Source organism: Triturus cristatus, chromosome 1_2 (genome assembly GCF_964204655.1).
Source record: "Triturus cristatus chromosome 1_2, aTriCri1.1, whole genome shotgun sequence".
Lineage (NCBI taxonomy): Eukaryota > Metazoa > Chordata > Amphibia > Caudata > Salamandridae > Triturus > Triturus cristatus.
In genome coordinates, this window is record NC_140580.1 from 1,116,360,026 (window position 1) to 1,116,372,246 (window position 12,221).

Below are 12,221 nucleotides of genomic sequence, written 5' to 3' on the forward strand. Positions count from 1 at the left end.
GAGGGATGCAGTAGAGACCCAATCATTAAATCTCTGAACACTTAAGAAAAGGAATGCAAATACTCCCCAGGGGGCGTTTTAAATGCAAATGTTGTTCCGCACACGAAGGAATCTGCAGAGAATTCCGATCTTTGAACGAAGAGGAGACACGGCCCGGCTCCTGCAGGGAAATTTCTGTGGAGATGGGGCTGAACACAGACCGCTCGAGGTAGGTTAGGGTTCTGAGATCAGCACAGTCACTGCACGCAGACATTCCATCCCTATTAAGAACACGCTACAAAAAAACCTTGCCTACCGAAAAATGTCATGGACCTCGCCACGTTAGGTGTCCTGACAAATTCCACGCTCAATGCAGCTGCCAGCAGCTTAGCACCCAGCAAAGGCAGCGCAGGAAAGACCCCTCCCCCACACAAGCGAAGCGTGAGGCCCAGCCTGAACTTGGGGGTGGGGGCAGGGTTGGGCGGAGGACCCTGCACATGCCTTGTTTAAAATATTTTAATTCTCCAACTGCCTAACTGCGTACAGCACACAACCTCACTGAGATGTACTCCGGTTGGTGTGCTGGTGACAGAAAAGCGGGAGGGCATTTGTATAGTGCACACACGAAATCTGAAGAAAAGGCACCAAGGATGCGTGCGCGGTCTAAACAACCTCCCATTGCTGAGCAGCCAAGACCTGCCTAATGGAACGGCGGACAGTTTTTTTAGTGGAAAAGCATCCTCGAATGTTTGAACAGATGCTGAGGACCCTCTGCACCCTCAGTGAAAGACCCCTCTAGTTCTCACCTTCGTTTAACAGCGACCGGTTCGATGCCTTTCACAAGCAGCAGCAGAAGAAACAGACACCGCCTCCCACAACGGAACTGCAGGCAAACACCCGCCCCTCTCCACAGAAGGGGTCATAAAGAGAGCACTGCACCGATTGGTTCTAAAACCTGTCAATCAAACCTAAAAAAAACAACAATCACGGTAAGACCCTTCCCCGATTCGTTCCAAAAATAACGTAAACAATGTGACACGATACTTTGCGCGTGATTAATGGAGGCATGTAAAATTTAATTTTAAAAATGAAGGGGGTAAAAAGCCCTAATGCGTTTATGTGTTCGCAGAAGGAGCGCCGCACCGACCCAGAACAGCTGGTGAATAGTAATTACACACCCGGTGCAGGCGTCAGCGCGAGACTTTACCATGGCAACAGCGGTCCAATAGAATGCCCCCAAAGAGGTCTCCACGGGAGCCGACAGCAGGGGGAGAGGACAGGCACACGACTGCCTTTCTGCGAGGCTGCGTCCTTTTCGGATTCGGGGGCGTGTTTTGCTGTTGTCTCCTCCCTGAGACTTCTCGCAAAAAACACGCCCCCCGATCCGAAAAAGACGGGGCTTCAACGGAGTGACTGGACCTCTTCTCCAGTGGCTGGCCAGCATTTAAGAGGCCAGCCAATGGAGAACAGGATAGAAGAGGGGCGGGTGCAAGCCCCTCTTCTCAATAACATTAAATCTCCGGACTTCCGGTCTGCCGACCGGATGGTCCCGAGACCTAAAAAGGAATATCTGGCCCTACTCATAGCCAGGAGGGCCATTGCCATGATATATAAGGATGCCCTCCTCCCCAGTATACCCTATTGTTTTGTGGTGATGCTGAAGTGGGGTAAGGCCAAATTGGTGGCGCTCCATAGAGAGGAGGTTAGAGTCCTGCGCAACGTCCCCGTTGCCTTGGAGTGAGATATGCTCCTACATGAGTTACAGGTGCTTTTTCGATGAACCCGGTGTTGATGCGTTAGATGGGAGACCGGGACCGCCCAACACACACTATTCCTACCTGCGATTTTCACCTAGTATCCCCTTCCTCCCATCCTCTCCCCCAGCCTTTACTGTTCCTAGACTCATAACCCGCCTCACCGAATCTTGGTCCGTACGCAATGCCGGAAACTGCATCGTTACATTGGGGAGGGCCTTGCGTCCTTGCCCAACACGTGATTAGAGCTTGTTCTCATGGCTATTATCAAAGGAGCGGGGCCCCGCTTAAAAATCCCCCCAGCGAGGTTTGCTAAAGGCCATGCCAGGAGACTCGCTGTGTACAGAGGCATTCAGTGCACCAAGACCAGCGCGAGCGAGTGCCACCTCTGCCGCGTCACAGGAAGGGGAATACGTAAAGTTATCACCAGGATAGGAAAGGCAGAATTGTAGTACTAAAGCGGAGCCCCACACAGAAAGGGAGTTGAATCGCAAATACAACAGGTGGAACCAGGGTGCGATCACGAGACACTTTACAGAAGCTTCGCCTGGAGGGAACTGTGCTTCTTTATAGCGCAAACGTGACTCGAATATATCGAAGCGCTTTACAGGGGCACCAGGTACGTTACACAGAGTTTCAGACACTGGTAGAATAAGTGATTTGCCCAGAATCATAGGCTGTTGCGGCTGCGCCGAGACTAGAACGTTGGACCGCGGTTCCGAAGTCGGCAGCTCTGGCCAATGGCCATCAGGCCACATCTGTACCTGTAAATTCACCCCCTTTCTACAGTCCCCTAATTGTGTTCATCAATCGCGTGACCTACTTCCAGACACACACATCGCAGTCCCACTCTTCCTATAACAGAGCAGGCTGCTACAACCAGGTTTGAAGTGCAAGTTTGAAACTTGGCTGGTACGACCAGGGAATTCGAATGAGAAACTCAGTCACACTGGTCTCACTGGCATCTGATCTGTATTGACGAAGAGGACCTGGACTGAAGCAAGGGCTGCTGTATGAAATAAACACAACCCTTTCTATCTTGCTTTATTGCCGCCTGCATTAAAATAGGTCATCCTTTCACTTAAAGCTTTATAACTCTGGCATTAGCTCCGCAAGAGACTGAGAGTCAATTGAAGTCACTTAGCAGTGAGTCTTCAAACAAGCATTGAAGACGGACGGATGCAAACACGGACCTTCCACTGGACGTGAGCGATGATTGCGCCACACAGGGCCTCCATATTTACCCCCAAGCTTCCACCTCCATTAACTTTCACAGATCAGATGTCCAGAACAGCTGCCAGCAACATCTAAAGTAACGTGCCACACCACAAAAATAGGCCCTTCTATTAGTGAAAGTCATGTCTTCCCGGCAGCGTTTCTTTAAATTCCTTTCCCTCGTGCTGCTGTGCGCTCCTTTCTTTACCGTGGCTGCAGCCAGCGCGGCCTTTCTTTTTCAAACTGCTGCAACTGGTGCCTGTAGCCCTGTGGGTTAATTTATATCGACTGGAGGGAGCAGCTTGATGGTGTCCGTTTGTTGCGTTGCGCGCCATAATAACCACCAGTCAGTCAAAACGTGACAAATCCCGGAAGAGCTGAACTAAACTCAGTAACCACCTCCCAGCAGCTTCCATTATCCAATGAAAAGGCCGCCTATCAGTGCAAACACGAAAACAGTGCTAATCGTTCCCACCCACTACACTGTGTTGCTGTCGGCCAGCCCCACCCCTTCTCCTTAATGTGAATGAGGCTCTGCTGACCGCGCCCAGGGCCACGTCAAAAGCGCCCCATTTGAAGCCCATTCACTGCTGTTTGGTGCAGCCACTCCCCTCAGGATAATGAGACTCTCCTCGCTTGTGCGTCGAGGGCGGGGAATTATCCTCGCCCAGTTCAGCTTCAGCACATGCGCAGGAGAGGACTCTCGTCTGAGGGTACGTCCGACCTCTAAAAACGTCCGATATTATGTTACTTTCTTAGGGTAGATGAGCATGAAGCAGTGAGCATGCCATGATTTAAAGTTGGCAAAATGCTCCATGAGATGTTAATTATTTTCTCCCTTTTTCTCCACTCCGAAGCTGGGAGAGCAACGCCCCTTAATACCGGCCGCCACTGCCCCCAAAGATGAAATATAAAATGATATTTAATAACCAGTTTATTTTCCATCCCCCGAGCGTCAGGACGGGTTGTGGGCCGCTGCTGAGTGACAGCAGCATGACACTCAGCAGGGAGGAGGGTCCGCTGCTGAGTGACAGCCGCATGTCACTCAGCTGGGAGGAGGGTGGGCTGGCTGTGAAGTGTTTAAAGTGCGCACGCTTTTTTGGCTGGCGATCTTGTGATGGCCAGCCACACAGGCACACTTTAAACCTCTCAATCCAGCTGTTTTAAGACAGCTGGGTTGAGAGGCAGTGCAGGCCTCCAGGGCGCTGTGGAGTACCGAGTGAGGCTGCTCCCACCTATCCTGGCGCTGCTCACATGCTGCATGTGAGCAGCGCCCGGATTGGGCAGGGGAGTTCCAGCATCTGGTTTCAGTGACAGAGAGGTCCAGAGCGAAGACGTTGCATCAAGTCAGGTACTTTTTTGTAATTTTTTTTTTTTATATTTGCCCTGTGCAAGCTCCCCATCCCGGTAGATGCCAGCCGCCACTCTCAACCAGTGCCAAACAGATGGTATATCACATGTGCTGAGATCTTGAGGGTTTGTAATGGTTATGACGTGTCAGTTTAAATTAGTTTCACATGATGTTTGTTGATTATGTAAAGCTGAACCAATGTCTCCTGACGTAACAACCCCCATTGTTTATAGTATATCGAACATGTACGCTGCTGCTGATTCCATTCTCATTCTGTAATGGTGTCAATACTGACTATGCTACTTTAAAAATCTATAAAAAATGGTTTATAAAATAGTAAAAAAGGTATTATCTACTATGGAGTATACTTGACTGACCCGCCCATCCTTGCTTGCATCCTGTCAATCAGTGAATACAGTAAAGTATCTAAAGTGACTGTACTAAACTCCATACTTACAATTAGTGCAAACTACTCAATTATATCCAGACACAATTATTGTATAGGGCTTCGAGGCCTACAGGTGCTATTTTGGCACAATACAAAACATTGCATTTAATAGAAAATAGTTCAGGTTACAACAAAAGCATTGGGGGAGACACATTATTTTGGGCAAAAAACGTCTATCCAGCCAACGTGGCACCTGCATTCCTTTACCTAAAAACTCTGAATTAATTTGAGTCGTTTTCACTTACAGCAAAATTCGAGTCTTCAATGTTTTGGAAAGAAAAATGGTCTGCAAGTGAATAAACAATTCAATAAAAATGCCTGGCTCCTACCAGATAGTGACCCAGCAGAGATAACAATAGCTTCTGAGCCCAGGCTCACTTTAGGAACTCCACAGAGGTGTGTCTGTGTGTCTATCCTCCAAGCCATTCTGCTGCAGCTTCCCCCTCATAACAGAATTGCAAGCCTCAGGGACTGGGATCTCACTCAAACACCCCCAGCTCCCTGTTCCAAATACTTGTGTGTCAATCACAGTGCACATGACTCTCCATCAACAGTGAGTACCTTCCTACCGAGCCCTCAATGATCTGTACCAGAGGACCGTTCTTCACCCCTATGTCTTCGGTCTCTGCCATGTCCACCATCTTCAGAGGAAGAGCTACCTTCAGACAACAACTGAAGATGGACCATCTTCAAGGTCCTTCGAGGTCAATGGGCATCTTTGGAAATGCCACACCTGCAGAATATGCTGGACCTGTGTTAATGGTGGCAACCATTGGTGGGCAGGTTTGCACCTCGTAACTTTCAGCATGGGTCTCAGCGTGCAAACCAACCAGAGAATCACTCAGGAGGCTAAACAAACTAAACAGGATCCCAAGCTGCGTTTTACACTCTGGCAAGTGTGTGACCACACCGCCACAAGCCTGCGTGTGCAACCACACCCAACGTGCAAGTTTAGTTGTGGTGGACAATCAACCAGTGCAAAGCCTAGTTCGGAGTTTTAGTCGTGCTTAATCAGGTGGTAATCTCTCACCAGTGAAAAATAGAATCTGTGCTCAAATCCGTATTATCACATCGTCACTCTCCGTATGTCCAGTTTGCACTCTTATGATGGACAGTTAAAAGCACCTTGCTAAAATGAGTATTCATTAATGCACTAGCATTTGTAAAATCCCTACAACATCCCTTACCACATTTAAGAATACAAGAAAGGGTAGAAGGACAATTTTTATTCTGTATACCCAACAATCACATCTTTTGGCGAATAGTGCGCCCAAATGAAACTTCTGCCTTCCAGGTTCAACATAAAGAATTTCGAAAAATTAAACCAAACTTTAAATGAGACAAAACATTTTGGGCCTGGCGTAGAAACCGCTTTAACTATTGTGCTCGGCTCAGGTTTAAAAAAAGAAAAATCATAAAAGATATACATATATTCAAAGCCTTTCTGTAAGCCCTCTTCATCAGTTGGTCTGTTCAGATGTTATTCAAATTTTGCTTCCACCCACCACAGATTACAGCACGGGGAAATAGACAGTCCACTTTATACATTAGCTGACTGCATTTTTCCTGATCTCAAGAGCACAGTTGCCTGAAAAGTAGTGTACATCAGTGCATGGGCGGCTGAACCACTCCTTTATTTTTATATTTTCCGTGTTTGGTAATTTTCTGTGCATCTTGCATATGTTTACACAAATATAAATACATTTTTAAAAGTAAACCTTGTACACATTCTAAGGCTAGATGTGTTGGCTTTACCAATTGTTCGACATTTTTCAAGAATGGGGTATTTTGCATTTTGTTTTCTACATATAATGAAATGTTGAATTAAACTTTTAAATAGGAACCAATTTTCCAAATGTAACAATTAAGCCTTGGGACTAGCATATTAATAAGACGAAGCTGGTGTGGGCCTGTCCAGTGATTCTCCGAGCATGTGGTGAGGTAGCGGGGACCATCTCTGACGCGATGGGCCGAATCATGCTTGCTAGGGCTCAGACCACAACCAAAGGGGACAAATACATACAGAGAATCATAGACATCATCCTTGTACTCTTTAAAAGGCAAACAGCGATGTCCTGTAAGGCTAGTGCAGCCTCAACACTAAACGCTGGCGTAGGGACCTACTGAAGAGGCTCAAAGCGGAAGTAGATGTTATTGCGAGCAGCCAATCGTGGGAGGCGGGAGCCAAATTGCTACTATTTGGGAGGTTTATATTATGAACCTGAAGACTAAGAATGACGTAAAGCCGCCTTCAGTCACAACATGCCCGCCCACCATACTGACTTGGAAGGACAGAGTACCAACTACTGAGACAGATATGTAATCACTACAAATACTAGGATTGGCGGTCGGCCTCCCCAAGAAATCACACACGCAGTGGAGGTACTCACGAAAAGGGCTACAGGGACGCTCCCCGCCCCCACTTAGAACAAAACCACACCCACATCTCACAAACGCGCACTCGAGTAGAGTGAGTTATTTGTATTTCACTCATATACTTGACATGTGTGTTTGTTTCACTAAATGCTCCCCTCTGTGAGGAAGGGGCTCTGTTACTATAGATGTAGAACTTCAACGACATAGTTTGTTCATAGCTACTATTAGCCTGTGTTGCTCGTTGTTACCTAACTGAAACTTAATAAAGAGATTTAAACAAAAAAAGAAGCTAACCCTTGAGTTATAGGATTTTCTAGGTCTATGAACACCATTCTATTTCCTACCAACAGGTCATCAATGTAAGAGTACATACAGGTGTATAGATTTAATTTTCTTAACTCCACGAATACTTACCTTCATGATACACTTGTAGTTGATATTGTGGCCCTTATCCAAGCACAGATACCTATTAAAAAACTTTGGTAGTATGGTGGAATATGTTTACTCTAGCGCCACAACAACAAATAGATGGATATTGAGGGTATAGTTAAGGACAAGTTGTCAGCACTGTGATGTCAACAAGTGTCGAAGGATAAATATTTCCACTTATCCCTGGCATTTTCATGAATTGATATGTATGTAATGTTACCATTAAGCATATATTTTACATAATTCTTTTCTAGTTCCTGCAAGCTACTTGATGAAACACTTTCAAGCACACAAACAGGAAATACCACCTGGTTTCTTAATGGGCGTTAGCTACTTAGGACTCTACAACGTCAGAATGTTTTAAATGCCTCCTCCATCCCTTGAATGAAACATTAACACATTGATTGAATGATCCATATGGTCAAAAGAGTTAACTTTTCAGGAAGGTCATAGAATTCAGAGACGGGATACATCAGATTTTGCACCTACATTAAAAGAGTGCATCTTCATGCTTTGCCTATAGCTGCAGAGATGGTGCATTGGCGTCCCATATATAGATTGATGCTGCCTCCCTAAGATTGTCTGTTTACTATAGGTAATGAAATGATCTTCTCAAAATTGCGCCTTTAGTTAAACCGTGCGTCAACAGTCATTCACATGCTTTCTAGTTAAGTGAAATACTCTGTTTGTCTTGTTGCAGGGAATTTTGGATCCAGCCTACGCCTGTGCCTTTTCCCCAAATGGAACCTTGGTACTATCGGGACCCATAGAGCAGGCAAGCCTGTAGGGAAAGCGGCCATGAAGACAAAGGGACTTGTTAGGAAGTGGCACCAGCTAAAGTACTCTGGTTGGACTGTTTCACTTGCAGGAAGGATTGCAAATTCAGAATATCGCTGGCAACGAAGACAGAAAAAACATGGTTCAAGGACAAGAGATGTGTCTGAAGATATCCTGCTGCAGAGATCAAAGCCAATTCAAGTCATCAGAATGAACTGGTCACCAGAAACATATTAGTCGTAGCCAAGTCATCAGAATGAACTGGTTACCAGATACACATTACCCGGAGCCAAGTCATCAGAATGAACTGCTCAACAGATACACATTACTCGAGCCAAGTTATCAGAATGAAGTGGTCACCAGATACACATTACTCGGAGCCAAGTTATCAGAATAAAGTGGTCACCAGATACACATTACTCGGAGCCAAGTCATCAGAATGAACTGCTCACCAGATACACATTACTCGGAGCCAAGTTATCAGAATGAAGTGGTCACCAGATACACATTACTCGGAGCCAAGTTATCAGAATAAAGTGGTCACCAGATACATATTACTCGAGCCAAGTTATCAGAATGAAGTGGTCACCAGATACACATTACTCTGAGCCAAGTTATCAGAATGAAGTGGTCACCAGAAAGATATTATTCGGAGCTAAGTCATGAGAATGAACTGGTTACCTGATGCACATTACTCGGATGCAAGTCATCAGAATGAACTAGTCACCAGATACACATTACTGAGAAAAATCATCAGAATGAATTGGTCAACAGATGCACATTACTCGGATGCAAGTAATCAGAATGAACTAGTCAACAGATACACATTATTCGGATGCAAGTCATCAGAATGAACTGGTTACCGGATACACATTACTCGGATCCAAGTCTTCAGAATGAACTGGTCACCTTATACACATTACTTAAATGCATGTCTTCAGAATGAACGAGTCACCAGATACACATTACTCAGAGCTAAGTCATCAAAATGAACGGGTTACCAGATACACATTACTCAGAGCCAAGTCATCAGAATGAATAGGTTACCAGATAAACGTTACCCCAATATAAGTTATCAGAATGAACTGGTCACCAGACACACATTACTCGGATGCAAGTCAACAGAATGAACTGGTCACCAAATACACATTACTCAGATACAAGTCATCAGAAGGAACTGGTTACCAGATACCCATTACTCGGATCCAAGTCTTCAGAATGAGCTGGTCACCAGATACACATTACTCAAATACATGTCTTCAGAATAGACGGGTTACCAGATACACATTACCCGGAGCCAAGTCATCAGAATGAACAGGTTACTAGATACACATTACTCGGAGCCAAGTCATCAGAATGAATGGATTACCAGATAAACATTACCCGGATATAAGTTATCAGAATGAACTGGTCTCCAGATACACATTACTCGGATGCAAGTCAACAGAATGAACTGGTTACCAGATACGCATTACTCAGATACAAGTCATCAGAATGAACTGGTTACCAGATACACATTACTCGGAGCCAAGTCATCAGAATGAACTGGTCACCAGATACACATTACTCAGATCCAAGTCTTCAGAATGAACTAGTCAACAGATACGCATTACTCAAATACAAGTATTCGGAATGAATGGGTTACCAGATACACATTACTCGGATGTAAGTCATCAGAAGAAACCGGTCACCAGATACTCATTACATTGAGCTAAGTCATCAGAATTAACTTCATATGAGCTGGTTAAATTTGAAACAATTTGCATGAGATACATATTACTCGGATGTCTTTAGAGAGAAGCTATCTGGAGCAACTGTACCTCCCATGAGCAAACGACTCTATAGAAACAAACCAAGACTTCAACTTACAAATAATGAGCTGGTCACCAGATACACATTACTCAAATACATGTCTTCAGAATAGACGGGTTACCAGATACACATTACCCGGAGCCAAGTCATCAGAATGAACAGGTTACTAGATACACATTACTCGGAGCCAAGTCATCAGAATGAATGGATTACCAGATAAACATTACCCGGATATAAGTTATCAGAATGAACTGGTCTCCAGATACACATTACTCGGATGCAAGTCAACAGAATGAACTGGTTACCAGATACGCATTACTCAGATACAAGTCATCAGAATGAACTGGTTACCAGATACACATTACTCGGAGCCAAGTCATCAGAATGAACTGGTCACCAGATACACATTACTCAGATCCAAGTCTTCAGAATGAACTAGTCAACAGATACGCATTACTCAAATACAAGTATTCGGAATGAATGGGTTACCAGATACACATTACTCGGATGTAAGTCATCAGAAGAAACCGGTCACCAGATACTCATTACATTGAGCTAAGTCATCAGAATTAACTTCATATGAGCTGGTTAAATTTGAAACAATTTGCATGAGATACATATTACTCGGATGTCTTTAGAGAGAAGCTATCTGGAGCAACTGTACCTCCCATGAGCAAACGACTCTATAGAAACAAACCAAGACTTCAACTTACAAATAAATGGAGGTGCAAGTACCTCAGTAGAAATTGGAATTCTGCACTCTGCTGCTGAGAAATTGGGGGAGGCAGGAGGGTCATAGAGAAGACACTTTTCAGACATCACTGCAGATGTTGGTCTACTTCCATAAAGGTATCAGTGACCCAAAGAATCTGGAAAAGGTTTTAGGGACGGTAGACCATGTCCACATCTTAAAGTTTAATCTCTGATCTAACAATGTACTAATACAGATTCGAATTCGTCCTCCTGAACTGGGTCTGACTGTGCAAGAAAGACAAACACTTAAAATAGGAAGCATAGAAAATTAACAAAGGTTTTTGAAAGCTCTTTAAATTAATCATCAACAAGTTCATAAAATTGCTCAGTGAATACCAGCATTTGGGATGAATGTATAAATGTTTTCCATGCGTACGAAATTAGGAAACATTTATATGGTATTAGAATTTCACATCCCTGGGAGTGGATGTTGCAAAATGAATTCTAGAAACAAATACTGGAAACGTGGTCATGCCTGTGAGTTTTTCTGCCCTGTTTGTTCTCCAGTGTACCTAGAATCCTGCTTGTCTTTTGTGGGTGAGTCCCATGTTTACAGTGTTGTTTATCCCAACAGGAAGTCACACAAGTGAAACCAAAACTGGAGTGAGGGTGGCTACAGCCCCCACACCATGAGGTGAAAGGTAGTGATGGTAGTTAGACAATAGCCCTGAGACAGACTTTTAACTTCCTTCCTTTTAACCATCCATTCAGTTACACGGTTTTGTCTATTTCTCCAGTGTGTGTGAATTCACAATAAGCAAGTGTATAGGGTATAGTGTTCTCTCTGTGGGACTCTGTGCCTGGGTGCACAAGTGGGGGGACTTTTGTTTAGGACCAATCTCCATAAAACTGGTCTAAGCAGCTGGGTGAGGGAGGCGTTCCATCTCCTAAGTTTGCTCAGTTTAGGTTTGCTAGAGTAAAGCCTGCCCTCAACTGGTGGTGCAGGCAGTCACCTGGCAACAGTAGGCGTCTGGGTCTGGCTCACATCAACATGGGTGAGTAAATTGAAGACCCTTCAAGAAACACCGAGCTCACAAAAGAGCCCTGCAGTCCAGCTGGTCTGTAAGTAAGATACAGACCACAGACAGGCATTAGTGGGCAGTGGCACTGTAGAAAAGCTGCTCGTATATGTCAATTCTGGTGAGCCTGCAAAATTCCCATCCCAGAAAGATATGGAGGTTTGGAACCTGCCGAAGTTTGATGAGGTGTTTCCTTTCCGTGGCCAAAGCTAGCTGTCCAAATCTGCTACTGTTTCAACCATCTCTCTAACCCCTACAGGCCCAGGGATAGCATTGTTTAAACTTGTGGCTGGTGCCCAACAATAAAG

General features: G+C 44.9%; 1 protein-coding gene across 1 annotated transcript in view; it reads left to right on the forward strand.

Moving 5' to 3' along the window:
• WDR38 (WD repeat domain 38) overlaps window positions 1–11,650 on the forward strand; it is a 149,294-nt gene extending 137,644 nt beyond the window's left edge. Inside the window, exon 9 of the mRNA XM_085613765.1 lies at window positions 8,253–11,650. Coding sequence (XP_085469891.1) covers window positions 8,253–8,339 — 87 coding nt within the window. The 3' untranslated portion in view covers window positions 8,340–11,650. The remainder of the gene's footprint in view (window positions 1–8,252) is intronic.
• Window positions 11,651–12,221: the final 571 nt, after the last annotated feature.